The sequence below is a fragment of the Schistocerca cancellata genome, chromosome 2 (genome assembly GCF_023864275.1).
Source record: "Schistocerca cancellata isolate TAMUIC-IGC-003103 chromosome 2, iqSchCanc2.1, whole genome shotgun sequence".
Taxonomy (NCBI): Eukaryota; Metazoa; Arthropoda; class Insecta; order Orthoptera; family Acrididae; genus Schistocerca; species Schistocerca cancellata.
The window spans coordinates 219331036-219353237 of record NC_064627.1 but is presented as its reverse complement, the minus strand read 5'-3'; the positions used below and the strand labels follow the sequence as shown (position 1 = coordinate 219353237).

Below are 22202 nucleotides of genomic sequence, written 5' to 3'. Positions count from 1 at the left end.
CCCCTATTCCTACCCTCTCCCCTCCTCTCCCACTCCCACACACGCTGTAAGGACTGCTAGGATGTGCTAGACCCACACTACTTTTTTTTTTTCCAGAAAAGTAAGTCATATGTGTACCAACTATTCCTGAAATGGCCTAGAAAGCTCCAGAGTTATGACTTACATGTCACACTAAGGGGCTAAATGTCATCGAATCTATCACTAGGTATCCTAGCAGCCAGAGACATTGTGGATTCAGTTCTAATATCACTCGTTTTCGATTATTTGTACATGTCATCTATTAACACCCATGCCTCATCCCTGAGAGTGTTAAGAATATCTCAGCCATACAGCTAGTTTTTTCTGTTGGTAAATGCCTTTGTAATGAAGCTGTTCTTAAGCTATGCTGGAACGCATACACACACACACAAACAAACACGGAGAAAGAGATGGGGAGTGGGGGAGGGGAGTGATGTCACCCAAAAGTTGCATCACATTTATTTCGTGAGCGGTTCAGTACAGTGAGTAGAGGGCAGATGATTTTGTTGTACTTGTCGATACCAGAAAAAAAGTTCTACAAAAATATGTCTGAAAACAAATACTTGCTGAGAGAGAGGCCAATCCTCTGTTAGCCATCATTTCTTTGTAGCCTACAAGACGCAGAAAATGGAGTTTTGCCGCTTCGTGCATAAACGACGTCCATTGTCTTTTTGCAAGAATATTGCTCTCAAATAGGAGTGGCTGCGCGTTTGAGGCGCCATGCAAAGGACTGTGCGGCCCCTCCCGCCGGAGGTTCGAGTCCACCCTCAGGCATGGATGTGTGTGTTGTTCTTAGCATAAGTTAGTTTAAGTAGTGTGTAAGTGTTGGGACCGATGACCTCAGCAGTTTGATCTCTTAGGAATTCACACACATTTGAATTGTTAGCACAGAAACTGGTAATACACAGCACTCATATTTCCCATAAAATTTAAGACCATATGAGCCAATCACCCACAATTCCTGCCCACACATTGGATGCTTTGCATCCATTATCACTCGAAGATTTGTGTCTGCCTACACATGACTTTGCGGTAAATGTATTACTCCACTATGTGTGAATGCCACCTCATCCATAAAAAAATATAAGCATTGAACTGCAGATCATCAAAACACCATCTTAGAATCCATTGTCAGGACTGCAGTTTGACGTGGTAGTCTTGTGGCCTGAGAGCTGTGTGTCACAGGTCATCTACCCAGGTGACATTCATCCATGCATTGAACATTCAATGACGTTTTTCCAGCTCAGTCTGTGGCACACACATGGTGCAATGGCTGGTGTGAAAAGCTGTTCGTTCTTGATGGTACGGTTTCTGACTAGTTTGTTTCCCAACACTGAACTGATGAGTAATTGCTTGAATGTGTCATGACTGTCTCCAATTCGCTAAATGAGACAGAACCACCAGTCATGAACACATTGTTGTCTGTGGCGTTTACGGAACGTATTGTCCAGTTGCACTTGCATGTTACACCGGCACCATTCCTAGCAGACAAAAGAATTCTGACCAGGCAGGCCAGCCTGCTGCCTGTCCATTTCCAATGGAATAATGCTGAGGCAGCAGAGTACAAGACACAACTCTGAGGCAGTGGCATGCAAGGGTTACTTCATGCTGCGCTGACTCGGTATGAGGTATCTGCTCAGAAGTGGCGCCATGTCATAACAGACATGGGGGAGGAAGTATAAATACTAGCCACCCAAACCTAGCAGTATCTGTCGTCGTCTGCTGTCTATGTTGTGAACTACTCCACACTAACCATCCACCCAATGTTGGGCACCTGGCTTTGTCTACAATTAGCTGCCACCTCTGCCATCTGTTGGTCTTTGGACCACTCCTACGCCTGATGCTGTTGATGCCTGACAGGTTCCATCCGGCTGTGGTCTCCTCCCAACTGTCATCAAACGACTCCTGGATGTCTCTGAGGAATCCCCGACTGGTAGCCTGCACCTGTGTGCAACCCACACCTTACCCACTGCTGAGGGCTGCTGACTGTTTCATACCCACCGTCCTGCTCACAATCCTGAGCCGTTGTCCTGTTATTTTAAGTCTCAGTGACTACTGGACCATCCTGACACTTATGGGGCCGCTTACCTGTACAAATGTTGCCAGAAGTATGCCAGCATGTAACAACTGGCGCCAGAAGAGCCAGCGATGTCGACCAATGTCGTGGGTCAGCTTATAGCATCATTATTGCAGTGTGGTGAGTGATGACAAATGTTGTGGCTGTTTAATGTTCGACGGGGTCGAGGTCCCTGGCCAGTTAGACTGGCAGTTATGTTCAAAGTATGGTTTGTGAAAAGTGACTCTGGAATAGATTTGAATGAACTCAGAGAAAACACCAGAGAGATGGATGTGTGTATGCGCCCAGTCACTTGTATGCAGTGTAATTTGCTGGGACATAATGCTCCCTCTGCTCAATCGCCATCTGTAATTTGGTTTAAATATACATACCAAAAAAAAGTTGGGCATCACGCCAGCTCCCAGAACTCCTGAAGACAGAGGTTGACTGTGGATATTGTATCACAAACAGTCTCTTTGACTGTTCAGTGATGTCACTAACCCCCCAAAGATGTAAGCAATCATGCATGAGCAGCATTTCAGCATTTGTTGGATGGAGTGTTGAGGATTAGTCTCCAAACCAATGTATGTTGTAACTGTACGATATAATTATTTTTCCAAAAGATATGGAAGGTGTGAAACCATTAAGTGAGGTTTTTAAGAGATTATGCACAGCATAACTGACTCTCAGTATAGCACTACACAGGAGGTAATGAATCACGATGGTTGCAGACAGATCAGGGACTAGTAGAGGTTTCCAACATCAAAGCCTGGAAAATAATTGCAGTCATTTTCAGAGTTAAAAACCATTAAGTTTAAGGAAATAGCATGACTGCTCATGCATTTATTGAAAAGAGTGTTATAATTTCCATTAGATATCAGATTGTGAAGCTGCATTTGAAAAATTGGAAGAGTTACTGCCAATTAGTCCAATTATAGGACTTACCAAATTATAAAATGAATTCAATGTGTACCATAACAACAATATACAGACATATTAGTGTGAGTCTGAGCAGAGTATTGCAGCAGAACATATGGTGGATGAGCATGGGGTATCGTCATTGTAATAATTCAACAAGGTCAGCGCAGTGTTGCAACACAGTTTAGCTTGCTGAAACAGTGAACTCAGTGGTACTGTATCGACCAGTGCAGCAAGGGGCAAGGCAGATTTCCATACTGAAAGTGGCAGCATCGTTTTAAGAGATGTGACTGGTAGTAGTGCACAACAAGTGTACAGCTGCTGGCTATAAGTACTAGTCATTTTTATAATAGACTTGTTCTGTGTCGCAGCCCAGCAGGATGATGTGCCAAATAACGACGCCTCATGGACCGGGTAGCAGAGGTCACCTGTTCGAGGTCGTAACATGGCAATAGTTCTGCCCATTATGCCTCTCCTCAGATATAGTGCCATGGAGCAGCTGGCCACAACATGTCATGTCCAACGACATGCCCAACTCCTGCCAGGGGAGCAGCAGGTTGCTTCCCATGCACACCAACCACCATCCACCACTGTCAGAGAGCCACTGTCAGGCAGCACCATGGGCCATAGCAGCCACACCAGTGACATGTTTGCACGGGGTCCACATAACTGACTCACATAGTGAGGCCACTGGCATGGTATAGTACTGTGTCAACAATATGGGGTGTGCAGGCAGTCAGCCCAGTTGAACTCAGTGACCAGCTAGCCACTGACCCAATGTATTGAGCAGTCCAGATGTGTCAATAAAAGAATCTGTTACATTTGCCGCTGCCTTTCTTTGGGCTCCCACCTTGTCTCCACCATCCACTCACACCATCCTGGCCCATAGCTCCACCCCGCACCATAGGCAACTATAACCAGAACTGGGCTGTGTGTTAACTCAAGATGTAGAGGGGTGGGAACATCTGATTTCCTATGAATCATGTCAGTTAAATAAGGTGGAGAGGAACTATTCTACCATGAAGAAGGAAATTTTGAGCCTCATTTATGGCATGAGCTATTGTTATCTATATGGCAATAATATCTCCCACAGCATTTGAATGCTTGCTGGGACAGGTCAGTAGATTAACGCAGTGGGCACTTAAACTAAGCAAATTCGATTTTGAAGTGATTCATGAACCTGGTAAAAATCAAGGGACTGCATGTAGCTTAATAGGAAAGTTGATATATTACAGAGAGCCAGAGAGTGAGGGTCTTCCCTTGGGGAGTGGCAAAATACTGAAGCTGCTGACTAGGACTCAAAACCATTTACAACATAGCTACAGTTCATTCCACACAACAATCTTTTATGCAAAACAATGAAACTTTGGCTGTGTGTTGTAGCGCAGTCATGTTGCAGAAGGAAGTGCTAAAATAGCCACATGATCACACACTATCCAGCCATGGTGACCGTACGACTATGGAATGGCAGGCAGCCAAGAATTACTGCAGGTGTATGCATAGGCAGGAAGGGGAAAAATATGTGAAAAACTGTGTACCAGGCACACAACTGACTGAACTGAGCCATCAGTTTATTCCACTGCAAAGTTTGTCAAAAGCTAGTAAGGCTTTTGGAATGATAGTGCTTGATTTCCTGCATTATTCTTCACAAAAACCAGCAGGGAACTGCTGTATTTTCACCATAATTGACCATTTTTTGCAGTATACAAGAATCCAACTATGAGCTGTTTAACAGGTAATGGCAATAAAACACGTATGCTTCAGACATGGTTAGCATGGGGTTCACCAATAATGTAGCCATTCATTTATTTATTTTCCCCTTCTAATTCCCCCCCCCCCCCCCCCACAAACTATTAGTGTTTTATAACAGAATGTTCTATGAATTGCTAGAAAAATAACTACAACTAGTCTGTTAACAATAATAGCATAAATTATGTTATTCTCTGAAAGTGTTAGTTCAGTTATAAAACTGAAAACTGATTTCAGATCACAGTTCAACCTGCCTTAATTAGATTTTTATCAAACTACTTCAACCAATCTCAGTGTGACTTCATCAATGAGGCCATTGTCCATTCCTTATCCAATTGCCATACAGCTGAGTTAGTATTTCATCCTTAATATCTTTGATGTTGACATATTATGGCCTCAACAAAAAGACATGTATTTTGATATTGTTTTGATTGTTATTTTTGTTTTAGGTACAAGTTTCTGGCATTTGACTTTGATGAAAATGTTGAAGTCACAAAGGAGAACAGTCGCCTGCTGCTAGTGAGACTCAAAATGGAAGGCTGGAAAATTGGCAGAACCAAAGTTTTCCTAAAATACTACAATGAAGAGTACTTAGCCAGGTATGCTTTACTGTTTAACCACATTCTCACTAAAACCTGTAGTATAAGATGCAACTATATAATAATGCTAATTCAGAAAACTGAACTCAAAAGAATTTATTGAAATAGAGAAATGATAACAAAACACTTTAATTTAGTAGGTCTGATGAAACAATGCTGTATTGTAGTAAGATAAACAGTATTAATGACTGAGTTAAATGAATACAGACATAGTAATATTGTGGGGGAAAAATAGTACAATATGATATTCTGCAGAAGGTTTGATTCCATCTAACTTTAAAGGTGAAATTAAGTCCATTTTGGAGGAAGTATTATCTTAGAGAACTGAGTTTGGTACACAGATTTTTGTTCTGCTATCTTTGTATCATGGCTGCAAGTGAATGCAGTTGAGACAGCAGTATTAAAGGAGAGTGCAACCGAGGGAAGTGGAAATGATGTTGTGTTAATAGCACAGTGCCATTACAGCATTATTGCCGAAAGCACTGCACAAAAGAAACAGGTATGCGAGGAAAAGTGAATCTCAGAGCTACATGGCTGAAAAATACACTGCTGGGTAGCACAGTGGGAGACAATGATTTGGCCGAGAGCTTCAAGTCCACAGTAGCTTTGTGTTGTAGCTCCAGATTGTTTGAGACTTCTCTAGAACTAACCAGTCTGAAAGTTGGCAATAAGGAACAGGGGAGACAAGCACACTGCAAGGTGAGGCAGATTAATTACAGAGGAGGCTACTTACAGAAGAAGCTTCTACGCAGAGTGAAAGATGTTCTTTTAAGCAGAGTGAACAATAATGCTATAAAGAAAGAACAAGTGGTGAAACAAATTATCAGACATAGAAAATTTACAGAATGTGCTGGCTTTTGTCCCTATTTATAGTTAGCTTCCTGAACAGTATTTAATGAGAAAAAACTAAATAAATGACAGGAGGCAAAATAATTTTGTAAGCACACTTTTATGGATGTAAAAAGTGACCAAAAACACCCGAAATGATAAACAAATGGCTGACTTTTTGTTGATAATGGATCAGCAGATTGAAAAGTTTCCCTAGGCTGGGATCAAATATTTGAAAGTAAATTAATACACTGTACTTAATAAAGTTACTGAGTTTAATAATGCTGTAATAAAGATTCTTGAAGTTATCAGTTAATGGCCAGTATGGTAGGCCTATCTACAGAAAAAGAATCAGTGGGTGAACTCATTGAACACATACTTAATTTATGTGCATTGTAGAGTTGATTTGTTGCTGTTGCTGTTGCTGTAGATAAGAAAAGTAAGTCCAAATCGTGGTATAACATCAACTGACCTAAGTGGGTAAAATGATCACATTAATTGATGATTTTTGAATTTCAACGTAATTTATTTCTCTCTTGAAGTCATTCAAGTAATGAAATGGGCCTTGGTACAACTAAATTAAATTGGCACAGTGTGTGCCTCTAAGAACTGATTACATATTTATTAATCAAATCAGCACAGAGGCCACCTTGAAAGACTAAACAAAAGTGGCAGACATCAGTGTGAGGCCTGGGCCTTATATACATTTTGCTACAATGTCAAAAATTATTAAAACAGAAAGTAAATGAAATACAAGGAATTTTGACACATATCAGAATAGAAAATACCATGGTATAAATTCTAAAATAAAATGACATTACTCAGCATATGACTGTGTTATGCAATTCATATTCATAATTTAAATACTCAGATATGTAAATGTAACAATACATACTGCATTTTAGTGGATTACATGAAAAATATCGAATATAATTTCTTTCTTGCATGTTTCCTAGTTTCAACAAAAATGTACTTTATTTTAGTAATAACAGTCTTTTGAGAAACAGTCTGCAGGTTCCTAAACGTAGTTTTACATTATTTGCAATTATTGTTCCTATTAATTACAGTAATTACATTTCAAATAGCCAGGACAAAGCTTTGCAGTTACATACTGGCATGCATATTTTAATTTAATTCTCTTTTTATTTATTTATTTGTTTATTTTTTGTTTCATATAACATCACACTTTAAATATGTGTCATAGACAGTGATCATAATCACACTTCAGTGATTTTAAGTAAACAGCATGGTTTCAAACATTGCTACCAATTACAGTGCCTACTTGAGGCATAAGGAATATTTTGTACGGGTTTATTTCATCATAACACTTTCCAGAGTGTTGTATTGCTTAATTTTCCTATGTTTGGCTGTACTTAGGATTGCTTTTGACATATTATTAGCATTTTAATTATTGAGAAAGAGTGAGAATCTGGTGGTATCAAAATTTAAAGAAGTGGGAAGGTCCTAGCTGTTATCTTTCAAGTTTACAAAAATATGATGTAAAATCATAAAGAAATTATATTTTCAGATACAGAGTAAGTGCAAGAATTATCTGAAGAACAGAAAAGAAACATTTGATGGAAGTGTAAATGATATAGTGTATCACAAAACAATAGCACTTCTGCATTAAATCTGAAGAACGAGAGTGAAAAAAAGACAAAGGCAATTACAATAAAATAAACAAGACAGACTATAAAATTAAGAAACAAGATGATTAATCATACAATTAAATATGAGAAACAGGAGTCACACTGGATAAATGGGATGGGGAGGGGAAAGAGAGAAAAGTGAAATAAGTTTGAGACTAAGCTACTAGTTACATGAAAATCATAAAACGAATTAAAAAACAAATTACAATGTTATAAGCTCAAAGAAATGTATAACTTGTTGGGTTATTAAGACATGAATGAGGTAAACAGGAACTGTCCGCTATAAAATTTAAAATAAGACACTGAGTGTTCTAACTTTATCACAGGGGTGAAACTAAAGAAACAAATGCCAACTTTACACAATGTATAGAAAATTAATGAACAAAAAGAGATTTGCTTCAGATAGGTTTTAATGAATCACCCCAACAAAAAGTGGTAAAACATAATTGTGAAACCTACAACAGAAAATAATCAACAGATCTCAAGAAATTAGCGAATTAAGAGTTCAGAATTTTGAGTCTGAAATAGTGCATACACGTAAAACTGAGAACCAAATGAGAACAGTAAATCATTTTGTGCATACAGTTACCTTACTAAAAACATCTGGAGCCGGGTTAGACATCTACAGATCATATCATACTTATTTCTTGCCTATACGCTGTTGATTCATGTTAGATCAATAGTTATAATGTCAGTAAATTAACAAGAGAATTCGTTTCAATTACAAATGGGTCTACTTTCTGTCTGATATGACAGAGTTACAGATTTCCTTAGTCTTTAGTGAGTATAAACCACAATTTATGCATCTCCTGTACATAAATGCATTTATATAACAGTAATATCTTACAAATCATATTTTAACACCCACCAGCCATCATACATACTAACATATAGTAAAATAACAGTTTCATTAGATCCCCAGTAAGTTATCTTCATTAATTTTTTTATTTTGGATCAGATGAAAGTTGGATTTTAAGTCTTTCACCATATAATCTACAAATATATTCAACCTTAAACATATAACAGCAATTTAACAGATGTCAGTAATAATACCACATAATCAAAGAAAAGAAAACACAAGCTGAAAAGGAATAACTCAGTGGTGATTGCCCTTGAATATATGTAGGACATTTTTTCATGTGTTGAAATTTCCCAGAGAAACAATACATGGCCAACAATAGACAAGATTTCAGATGTCTCGTAAGTAAGTGGAAGGCGATATAAGGAACAAACAGGAAAGCTGAAATGCACCTAGAACAGTAAGATACACATCATTATATCTTCATTATTTTCACAAGACATGATAATGTACAAATAGCTGGAAGTAGTCTTAGTCATGAAGAAAATAACTCTTCTGCAATTTCCTGAGTATTTAAGAAATTACATATTTTAATAACTGTTATCAAGAAATATAACAGTTCCATAGCCCAATCTTTAATGTATTATGTCATTACACAAATACTGAGCAATTAAAAACGTTTTGTAACATTTGAACCTTTATTGATGTATTGACTGTTCCATAAAATCTAGTGGAAATTTATGGATTCCCATAATTTGCTGTCAAAATATTTTGATCCAGAGTTTTCTAATGAATCTCAGGAATAAAATAGCAGATGTGCGCTGGCTGTAACTAGCTGCATAATCAAGCAGCTAAATTTAAAAGTATATACAAAACAGTAGTGTGAGCTCCTCTAATTAAGCCTCTAATATCATATCAAGAGTGTAACCATAAACTGCTATTTAGGTAATGCTTGCACAGGTGCACCTTCACCAGAAATTAATAGGTTACATGGAGAGGCCACCATTGTAAAGGTTGATATTTTCTAACTCAAATCAATCATCCTTATTGACTGAACTTCCAGAAGCATGTTCGTTGTATAGAAAACTGTGTCTTTTGATGACATACAGCACAAACTGGTTTGTTTCAGCCACTAGTCTCAGCTTCCTACTGGATGCATGTGTAGTGTGGTGTATCAAATCAATAGTATGACATTATCTGTGAATACATCTGACATGACTAAAAGACATCCAGCACAAATAAAAGATAACAACAGAATAATGGAACTGTTTACAGTTTTAAAACAGGCACTATTAACATTGCTTACTTGATTTGCGTAAATAAAGATGTAACATATGTGGTCACTATGGTGATGACATTTGATAGTGGCTGTGGCAAAAATGGGTTCTGTGTATCATTGGCTATGGCTAACCTGAATACCAGACAGTTATTGTTAACTTCCATAAGAATGTTGCCAGTGTGCATGGCAGCAGAACCAAAGCTATTCAGTGCTACAATACTGTCAGAAGTAATTTTGTCCATTTCAGAGTAAAACATTTTTTTGGTCTTCTCTCTCATTTATTGTAAGACATATTTTAAATTTCCCCTTTCTTTTATAAAACATTTAGTTCACTTATAGTTTACATTTCAATTTTATGATGCATTTGCCCACATATTTATGCCAATAATATTCTTTATGATGTAGTTGTAGTGTCATGACAGTATGCACAAACAGCTTTACTTAAAGACAAAAAGTAGGCTGATGTTCCATCACAATGAAAATGTATGATAAATGCAGGCCATATCTCATGTCTGCAGCATTTTATGATGGTTCCTACATCTGCAGTAGCTGAAAGGAACTGATAGCTCAGTCTAGGTAGTGGAGAACCATTGTAACATCAAACAGTTTCTTCTGCTGCCTTGCACAATGACAGTCACTGCTATGAGAACCACACATTTGTCTGGTATGATATCCATCTTTGCCAGTGATTCACAATGACTATTGAAAATATCCACCTTTTTCCCAGCCAATACAGCCACCAATAGCAATTTTCCTCACCACGGTGTCTAAACAAAAACAGAAATACAAGCAAGCAATGTAATTAGCACTTTTTCATAATTCATATTCTTCCAAATGTGTTGTTAAGTGTAAAACTTGTTTGTTAGCTTTGTGGTCATATTTTAAAATTGTAATTGGTTTGTGTTTATCTTTTATTTTACTAGTTGAGCCCTCTGTGATATATTTCTACTCCACATTTTATCAGGTGGATGGAGCATATCCATACATAAACCCCTTCAAGTGGTTCAAGATTAGATAGTCATACTTACTTAGCTTTTCTGTGATTTGTGTCAATAATTTAAGGGAAATACCAGGATGATGCCTTCAAAAATGGATATGGTGTATTTCCTTCCCTATTCTCACTCTAATTGAGCTTGTGCCCCACATGTTATTTCCTATTTGTCTATGGGATGCAAAACTCAACCTTTTTTTTACCCTTTCATGCAAAACCCAACTGGAAACCACAATCATGACTGATGAGCTCTTCCAGAGGCCTAATTCATACCAGTTCCTTATTGATGGTGTTCAAAAAGACTGGTGTATGGGCCACAATTTTCATTGTACTGTTTTATATTGAATGGCCCTTAGAAATACAATGCTGTTCAATAGCAGCTTTATTAGCTTGAAGGGGGAAAGGCTGAAACTAATGTTCCACAGTGCACTCCTGAATAGTGTGTGTAGTTTGCTCTGTATAAATTTTGCCACATTTGCAGGGAATCCTGGAAATTTCTGTGTAATGTAGTGACAAAATGCCTCTGGCCAAGGCAGGCATCAAATCCTGTGTTAAGAACACCCTTCTGTTTACATAACCAACATTTTCCTGATAATCCTGTGAAGAAATATGATTGGTATGTTAATGGAAAAGTGGGCCTTCAGCTTGGACATATTCAAAAGAACAAACAGATTTACAGCAGTAGTACATGTGCTCAAATGATACCTTCACAAAACTTTGCAAGTACACCACGCATCTGTTGATGGGTGCTTAAATAGAGGAACTCAGCTTATTTTCATTAGTTTATTACTGAAGATCATCAGAACACTCTGAACCAAAATATCACACTGCAGGTTATGGACATTTGACAGTATCCCAAAATGTGATAGGACAATTAAAATCTTGTTTAACTGTATGTGTTCAAATATAATAAGTTACTAATTCATTGTCATCACCATTTTCAGAACATATGAAATACAAGTCAAGAAGATAATAAAAGTACAAACAATGATGAGAGCTTTCCTGGCTAAAAGGAATGTGGCTGGCAAATTAAAGAAATTCCGCCAAGACTCTGGTAAATCAATATCACTATCAAGAGATGATTCATTAGCAGATTCTAAGGATCCAACTGTTACAGAAATAGAAACAAAAGATGAAACACAGAATGAAACAAAAGATGAACAAGAAGCTGCAGAAACAAAGGAGGAACCTTTAGCTGATAATAATGATGACCCCCTTCTCGATTCAAAAGATGAATCACTTCCAGAGTCTAAACATGAGTCACTTCCTGATTCCCCTGCATCTGATGATGAGGCATTATCAGATAAGGATGCAGCTCTGCTGGATTAAGTAAAGTTTACTTGACAGTTTTTAACAGTCAATGTTTTGTTACACATTCGGTACTTGAAATTTCTATTGACTGATAGTATAGGTCATGGGTACTATACGTTGTTGTACATAGCTACATTAGAGAGAAACAAACATGCAATCTTTATATGGACTTACGAGGGAATGTAGCAATTCTGGAATATTTTAAGGACATATTAGGCTCTTCTGTAAATCTTTTATGCCACAAAAAAGTAGAATTGTGTATAAACACATAATATGCTTTTAAAATAACAATTGTTGGTACAACAATTCAAAGATAGAGTACATCACTCGCATTAAGTATCAGCTATTACAAAATGCTCATATAAAGTAATGAAGTAAGTGGGTAAACAGTAACAACAGTTACATGTGAAACACTAATTTTTGTTCTGCATGAACAAGGTAACACTATACAAACAAAAATTCTTTAGGTCCATTGTAGACATTCTATCTGTTGTATCTGGTCTGTTGGATAGAAAGATTCAAATGAAATACACACTGCACCCTTTCAGGACATAGATTCCTATGCTTTTATGAGCATGCTACAGAAATGTGTAATGCCACCAACTGTAATTTTACAGTTAGTTTCCTCCTCAGACTAAAAATATTCTACATTTGCATTTAAAAATGCATTTATGCAAACAAAGATTGTTCTTTATAATTAATTTACATTCCACCAGGACTTTACAGTACCATATAGATTGATATTTTGTAGTTTTGCCAAACAAGTAATAATGTTCTGTAGGAATTACACAGAAATGAGTGGACCCTCTGAAACTATCTCATATTTTGGTACAATTTTTTGCCTCTCAAAACTTTTTCAATAATCTCACTATAAATAATTGTAGTGAAATACACAACCCTTACTGACTGCTCATCTGAAGAAATATTTCTGCCTGTGTACCATCAATTTTTTTCTTATAATAATATTTATATCAACCGTCCTTACTTCTTACTCTTCTGTCACTAATAGTAATTTTGTTATAGTTAATAAAGTTATTTTATGTTATTTGTGTAGTAAACTAAGAGCAGTTAAAAATCACATCTACTTGTAACAAAACACTGTCTCAAGTAGCCAACAATTTTTTAACTGTAAAATGTTCTCCAAGATCTGTTGATGTTAATATTCGTGTTATAAAATTTATACATTTCAACTGTCAAATTGAATTGCATTTATTTTGACAAAATAAATGAGTGAATGATGAAGTATGCCACTGTTTTGTGCTACTGAATTTCTTCAGAAGTAAGCATTGTTTATCATATTGATTCTTTGCCATTTTGTTGAGAACTCGAATATTATACACCCACTGGTTTTGGAGGTATTTTACAAAGATCATGAAAAACCATCAGCATATGGTACTGTTTTCAGTATGATAAAGAATACTTGCTTTTTTCCCCTGCAATTCCTTCAAACTTGTATCAGACAAGCGCAATAATTGTTGAAGAAACTACAGAATTTCTTCAGTTGATGCAGTCATAGTGAAAGTCATTTAAACTGAAATCAGTTCATAAAATATGCATAAATAAATATGTGAGAAAAATTAGTGTTTCTCTACATCATACTGTCTTCTGATAACAAAGGAGAAAGAAAGTTCTGTTGCTTTATTTGGAACATGAAATATTTACATGAAAAATAGTATGAAACACTAATAATCAGTCACCCCAAACTGAACCAAAGAATAGCCAAATCTGATGCAGCTATGACGAGTCAGTGAATACAGAAAGGAAACTATAAAATCAAACTTCGTAATTCCATTGTAGTATCATCTGGGTCTTTTTAATAAGTGTTGTTTCAAGGCCCTCAAGCCCGGTCTGTTCATCCATTACTGCTGCCATGAGCTTGTGGGGATTGAGATGTTACGTACAGTAATATCGAATCCAACATTAAGTATTCACTCATTTATAATGAATTAACTTTATTCTGATCATGTCGATACAAACACATCTGGTCAAATACAGAGTTCGGAACACATTGAGATCAACAGTTTTCAAAGATCGTGTCATGACAGGCGCTAGTGCAAGGCGCGATCGGACCATTTCTCGATGTCTTGGTAGGCACGACCAGTGGAGGGAAGGAGGCACGAAAGGTGTCCACAGGTTGACCATGCCATGCTGCTGATGGCACTGTGGAAGCAGAAGGTGGAGGCGTGTCGGTGGGGAGAACATCGTCGTGCCGAGGCTGTGCGGTGCAGCGGGGTTTTGATCCGATTAGAGGAGGCGCAGAGTGCGTAGAAGATGCGATGTGATTTATTGCCAAAGTATTTGCCTGCGAGCACCATGATAAGTGCAACGTGTCTGGTAACAGTTTGTTATTGGCCGTATGACATATAGGAGCAAGCATGCTGTGGCTTAACAGGTTGCGTAAGAGATGCCGGATGAGCAACACTCACGGTACTGATGGATTTATAGAGGTGCTTGATGACACAGCAGGGGAGAAAACAGCAAGCTGCACATGACTGACCTTGGCGGCAGATGACTTCAGTGTAGACGGAAGCGTCACCTCAGAGTCCATGGACGGTGAGTGTGTTACAGCGGTAGATGGCAGGATGTTTCAAGTGGAAGTGACAGTGTCGGTGTTTTGATGTGCAAAACAGCTGTGATCGGAGGTTGGGTGGCGTGGCCTTGAGCCCTGTACATGAGACATGGCAACGACGAGAGGTGGTGGAAGGCGGACGTGGTCGGTGAAACCATGGTCGGAGCAGGAAGGTAATGAGACATAATGTGAACGTGAAGAAGTTGAATCGGCAGATGAACTACTGGTCTGTGGTGGAGAGGCGACACAGTTCGATGGAACTGGAGCTTCGTGTGTGCTGTCACTGTCAGCACTGTGGTCGACTCATAAGGCTGCAAGGTTGTGTGTCGGAGCGGAAAGATGCTCACTCATCGAAGCAGAAACAGCAGATGTGTTGGTTGAACATTGTGGAGGTAGTGAAGAGGGCTGCAAAGCAAGCGGCACTGGAATGGGGCTGATTATGCTGTGGTACAGAAACGAAGTGTCTGGAACTACCAAGGAAAGGTGGCAGCGGCGTAAATAAGTTGCTTGTATCACATCAGTAACGTAGAATTTCCACTTGAGGCAGTGTGATGCTGACAGTTGTGACATCTGGGACATAGATCCATGTAGCATGATCGTCAGGGTATTAGTTGTAGCTGGTAGTAAAGGCAAAGGAACGTCAGCAGTTGGAGGCGGAACAATGACAGGAGCATCTCGTTGCATGTCGTGCTCGGTGAGTGTCGACTGCAGCATGTGTAACTGATCTTGTGCCAACAAGTTGTATGTCGCAATTTGCTCACGTAGCTGTCACAGTTGTTCAGGCGAAAATGTATGTCATGAAGTAGTCTGCTGTGTATCACTGAGTAAGATGGGGTCGAAATCAGAATCTGTCTCTATCGAAGGGTAACCTGGCGTACAAGACAAGGTCGGCAGCACAGTATTGACGAAACAGTTTGAGCAGAAGAAATCGTGTGTGCGATCGTGAATGTGAAACTCAGTAGTCAGTGGTGGTGGAGTGAGAACACGTTCACTGCTGTATGAAGCATTGATATGACTGAAATCGTCTTCTGGGGTGGGTGAACAAGTTGCGGGCGCGATCCAGTAGTGAACGCTGGGCAGTAAGCGTGCATAGTGTCGGTGAGTTGTTGACAAGATGCAGGTGCGGTAGCCGTGGCAGGATCCCATGTCACACAGCTGTTTGTTTTGACTGGGTCGAGGTCAGTGAGTGAGCAGGTGGCGGCCATGATGTCATTGTCGGTAGCGGTTGGGCAGAGTGCGGCTCGGGTGCTGCGTAGAGGGAGGTGTGGCACGTCCAGTGTTGCACTGAGAAACAGCCGGCACTGTCGTTGGTGTAATTGGTACATTGTCGTTCATCGGTAGGGTGTCCTTGATGAAATTGTTCCTGTGAATTCGACCAGGCATGCAATTTAGCCATAGTTCGGTGTTCATGTGAACTGGGATTTGCAACATAGTCCCCGTTTGTTGCAGTCCATTGTTTGGTATGATTGTCCGTTATTGAAGCACTGCACAAAGTTAATTCATTACACAAAAGCAAGTCAAAATTGTCCAAATTAATCGGCAAAGGAGCACTGCTCTGTCTGGAAGTGAAATTACCGACACGTTGAGTGGGTTTCGACGGACAATGTGCACGCCTCGGTCGTATTGTCAATGTGTGATGTGGTGACAAAAGTTACTAAAAAGCATGATTCACACAAGAGTCAGGAATTTACACACTAATTACACTTCCTGTACACTGCATCCAGATGCGGCGCGATGTGAAGTTGATGGACATAGAAATCCAACAAAGGGTTGCTGCATTTTGTCCATGGCTATGTTCCAGTACACATTTCTGGCGTCGTAAGCAGTGTTCGTGAGTGTCGGAGTCACCAGTGTTGGGATCGAGATGTTACATACAGTGATATCGAACCCAACATTAAGTATTCGCTCATTTATAATGAATTAACTTTATTCTGATCATGTTGGTACAAACACATCATCTCAAATACAGAGTTCGGAACACATTGTGACCAACAGTTTTCAAAGAAGTTCATTCTCAAAGATGAGGCTGTCGACTCTTGCAGTTGATAACCGCCACAAACTTGTGTCAGCTCTTGTCACTCATTCTTCTTTTCCTGGTAAAATTAATGTGAAAACAGCTTAAATAAAGCCAACAATAAATGTTTCCACGGATTCATTGTTGGCTTTTCCACGGATTCATTGTTGGCTTGATGGTCTAGAGGTATGCATATGCCTTGAAATCAAGAGGTAGTGGGACTGGGCACCAGTTGAACCACAGAACCTTTTCAGTTTTCTTTAACCTAGACTTCACCTTTTAATGATGAGAAGATTAACCAGGAACAGCATGTGGTTTTGATTCTATGTTAAACTGTAGGTCCACTATCCCCTATAGGATTACTGGGGTATGTTAGGGACACACAAGTCACTGTAGTAGCATCGAATTGAAAGATGCACCAGTCTGCTGATCTACATGAAACTATTATTATTAACAGCTTCATTTCATTTTCTTCTTTTGGTTAGGTATTGCTATGTGTGCAACATTAATCACCATATTTTATTCTGTTTTACACATACATTTACAGTCAATAGCTGTCTTATAGTGAGTTTCCAGTACATAGAATTAGGTAGACAGCATTAAAATGAAAAATCTTTTTAAATGGTGTTTCATAGCACTATTTGATTTTTACTGTATAATAAACCAGTAAACAAACAAAATGTGTTTCATGTCAAGTTATTCCAAAATTAGTACTGTGGGCACAACAAATGCTTGTTTTGCAACAATATTAATATATAAAATGTGTGCTACTGTTGAGCTTTTTCTTACCAGTTGGTATTTCTATGTTTACACTGAACTCACATATTTACCACATGTGAGAGAAACTGGCCCATCTATAGCAGTTTACTACACTTACACAACAGTAAAAATTAAATGCTGTACAGGATTGTTAAAACTATTCGTCTTTCACTCTCACTCACTCTGTTCATGACATCCGTACTGTAACAGAATCTTCAGGGACGTTGAACATACTGAGAGGAGTCATATGTTGAGATAAGATGCATTTCTGTGGAGTAATTACAAGTAGCAATTCCTAGTATTATTTTGCTTGCATCATTAATACGTTCTATGAACAGTAAATGAATATATATCAATGGTCCACACACTTTATGTTAAGTCACATAATTACTGCAAATATGAGAATTTGTTATGTTCATCAGAGATGACCACAATCTGATAAATGTGAACATGAAATTCTATATATAAGTTTTTTTCAACTATTCATATTTCCTTCTCATAGATTCAGTCCACAAAGAATATGAAGAATAATTTTTACAGGTGTGGAGCAAGTCAATGGAAAGGGTGTAAAAGATATATTGAGGAATTATAATCAGTATCTGAATGGAATAACAACCAACTCTAATAATAAAATAATAGGCATTCTAGGATGAAACAATAAACAAATATGAGTTAAGTAACAGAAAACAATATAAAAGTAAAAGACTTAATTACTGTGAGCCTTTTTCTACTTCTTCTTCTTTTATTTTTCTTCTTCACAACTAAATTAGGTAACCGCTCTGATGATGCTGATGATGAAGATACATAAAATCTTATGAGTGGGTGTGCTTAAAACTGGAAAAAACTTAAAAACTTCCCCTCAATATGAATGTTTCCTAGAATGTTCAGATAAATGCCTACATTTCAGACTGACAGAAAAAACTGTGGCAACAAAACTTGATTAACATTGAGTAATGAAATTTCCGGAATGCATTTGTCTAGGTAAATATTTAAGTGGTTAACATTGAAAGATCACAGTAATGAAATTTCAGGAATACATTGGTCTAGATAAATATTTAAGTGATTAACACTGAAAGATCACAGGTTAATATAAACATGAGATAAGCCATTGCAGATGTGAAATGCTGGTACATTAATAATTGGTGTAACTGCCAGAATGATGAAAGCAAACATGCAGACATGCAAGCATTGTGTTGCACAGGTGCCAAATGTCAGTCTGTGGGATGGAGTTCCATGTTTGTTGCACTTGTTAATCAGTACAGGGAGAGTTAATTATGTTTGTGGATGATAATGGAACTGGCATCTGATGATGTCCCAAATGTCCTTGATTTTAGACACATCTGGTGATTGAGCAGGCCAAGGCAACATGTCCACACTCTGTACAGCATGTTGGGAATAACAGCAGTGTGTGGGCAAGTGTTATCCTGTTGATAAACATCTGCTGGAAAGCTGTTCATGAACTGCAGCACACCAGGTTGAATCACCAGATTGATATACAAATTTTCAGTCAGAATGCATGGGATAACAAAAGGAGTGCTCCTTCTGTCATACAAAATTACACTTCAGACCATAACCACAGGTGTAGGTCCACTGTGTCCAGCACACAGACAGATTCATCTACACCTACATCAAACCACAATCATACTATCTCTCTACCATTCCACTCCCGAACAGCGCGCGGGAAAAACGAACACCTAAACCTTTCTGTTTGAGCTCTGATTTCTCTTATTTTATTTTGATGATCATTCCTACCTATGTAGGTTGGGCTCAACAAAATATTTTTGCATTCGGAAGAGAAAGTTGGTGACTGAAATTTCGTAAATAGATCTCGCCGCGATGAAAAACGTCTTTGCTTTAATGACTTCCATCCCAACTCGCATATCATATCTGCCACACTCTCTCCCCTATTATGTGATAATACAAAATGAGCTGCCCTTTTTTGCACCCTTTCGATGTCCTCCGTCAATCCCACCTGGTAAGGATCCCACACCGCGCAGCAATATTCTAACAGAGGACAAACAAGTGTAGTGTAAGCTGTCTCTTTAGTGGATTTGTTGCATCTTCTAAGTGTCCTGCCAATGAAATGCAACCTTTGGCTCACCTTCCCCACAATATTATCTATGTGGTCTTTCCAACTGAAGTTGTTCGTAATTTTAACACCCAGGTACTTAGTTGAATTGACAGCCTTGAAAATTGTACTATTTATCGAGTAATCGAATTCCAATGGATTTCTTTTGGAACTCATGTGGATCACCTCACACTTTTCATTATTTAGCGTCAAGTGCCACCTGCCACACCATACAGCAATCTTTTCTAAATCGCTTTGCAACTGATACTGGTCTTCAGTTGACCTTACTAGACGGTAAATTACAGCATCATCTGCGAACAACCTAAGAGAACTGCTCAGATTGTCACCCAGGTCATTTATATAGATCAGGAACAGCAGAGGTCCCAGGACGCTTCCCTGGGGAACACCTGATATCACTTCAGTTTTACTCGATGATTTGCCGTCTATTACTACGAACTGCGACCTTCCTGAGAGGAAATCATGAATCCAGTTGCACAACTGAGACAATACCCCATAGGCCCACAGCTTGATTAGAAGTCACTTGTGAGGAACGGTGTCAAAAGCTTTCCGGAAATCCAGAAATACGGAATCAACCTGAGATCCCCTGTCGACAGCAGCCATTACTTCGTGCAAATAAAGAGCTAGCTGCATTGCACAAGAACGATGTTTTCTGAAACCATGCTGATTACGTATCAATAGATTGTTCCCTTCAAGGTGATTCATAATGTTTGAATACAATATATGCTCCAAAAGCCTACTGCAAACCGACGTCAATAATATAGGTCTGTAGTTCGATGGATTACTCCTACTACCCTTCTTAAACACTGGTGTGACCTGCGCAATTTTCCAATCTGTAGGTACAGATCTATCGGTGAGTGAGTGGTTGTATATAATTGCTAAGTAGGGAGCTATTGTATCAGCGTAATCTGAAAGGAACCTAATCGGTATACAATCTGGACCTGAAGACTTGCCCGTATCAAGCAATTTGAGTTGCTTCGCAACCCCTAAGGTATCTACTTCTAAGAAACTCATTCTAGCAGCTGTTCATGTTTCAAATTCTGGAATATTCCATTTGTCTTCCCTGGTGAAGGAATTTTGGAAAACTGTGTTCAATAACTCCGCTTTAGTGGCAGAGTCGTCGGTAACAGTACCATCAGCACTGCGCAGCGAAGGTATTGACTGCGTCTTGCCGCTTGTGTACTTTACATACGACCAGAATTTCTTTGGATTTTCTACCAAATTTCAAGACAATGTTTCATTGTGGAACCTATTAAAAGCATCTTGCATTGAAGTCCATGCCAAATTTCGCACGTCTGTAAATTTTAGCCAATCTTCGGGATTTCGTGTTCTTCTGAACTTCGCATGCTTTTTCCGTTGCCTCTGCAACAGCGTTTGGACCTGATTTGTGTACCATGGGGGATCAGTTCCATCTCTTACCAATTTATGAGGTATGAATCTCTCAATTGCTGTTGCTAATATATCTTTGAATTTGAGCCACATCTCGTCTACATTTGCATAGTCAGTTCGGAAGGAATGGAGATTGTCTCTTAGGAAGGCTTCTAGTGACACTTTATCCGCTTTTTTAAATAAAATTATTTTGCATTTGTTTTTGGTGGATTTGGAAGAAATGGTATTGAGCCTAGCTACAACGACCCTGTGATCACTAATCCCTGTATCAGTCATGATGCTCTCTATTAGCTCTGGATTGTTTGTGGCTAAGAGGTCAAGTGTGTTTTCGCAACCATTTACAATTCACGTGGGTTCATGGACTAACTGCTGGAAATAATTTTTGGAGAAAGCATTTAGGACAATCTCGGAAGATGTTTTCTGCCTACCACCGGTTTTGAACAAGTATTTTTGCCAACATATCGAGGGAAGGTTGAAGTCCCCACCAACTATAACCATAAGAGTGGGGTATTTATTTGTTACGAGACTCAAATTTTCTCAGAACTGTTCAGCAACTATATCATCGGAGTCTGGGGGGTCGGTAGAAGGAGCCAATTATTAACTTAGTTCAGCTGTTAAGTATAACCTCCACCCATACCAACTCGCACGGAGTATCTACTTCGACTTCATTACAAGATTGGTTATTGGCCCTCAACTGGACTTCTTCTAACCAACACATGGTCATCACTGGCATCATGGTAGAACCAGCTTTCATCAGGAAACACAACAGATTTCTGCCCTGCCCTCCAGTGTGCTCTCACTTGACACTACTGAAGTCGCAAATAGTGGTGGTTGGGGTCAGTGAAATGTATGCTACAGGACATCCAGCATGGAGCTGTATTGAGAGCAACTGTTCTGTAACAGTTCATTGTGTCATTGTGGTTCCAACTACTAGTTAAATAGCTGTTGCAGATGCAGTATGATGTGCCAGAGCCATATGCTTAACATGATGATCTTCCTTGTCAGTAGTATCATGAGGTTGTCCATAGCCTGGTCCTCTTGTGATCGTACATTCTTGTGACCACCACTGTCAGCAATCATGTACAGTGGCTACATTCCTGCCAAGTCTTTCTGTAGTATCATGGAAGGCACATCCACGTTCTTTTAGCCCTACTACATGACTTTCAAACTCAGTGCTCAGTGAGGTGT

At 38.8% G+C, this 22202-nt stretch overlaps 1 protein-coding gene across 3 annotated transcripts in view; it reads left to right on the top strand.

Moving 5' to 3' along the window:
• The window catches only part of LOC126161547 (neither inactivation nor afterpotential protein C), a 388525-nt gene that overhangs the window by 249123 nt on the left and 117200 nt on the right, over positions 1-22202 (top strand). For all 3 annotated transcript variants that reach the window (XM_049917480.1, XM_049917478.1, XM_049917479.1), the window contains exons 18-19: positions 5191-5340; positions 11831-11940. In XM_049917480.1, the coding sequence (XP_049773437.1) occupies positions 5191-5340; positions 11831-11940 (260 nt within the window). The remainder of the gene's footprint in view (positions 1-5190; positions 5341-11830; positions 11941-22202) is intronic.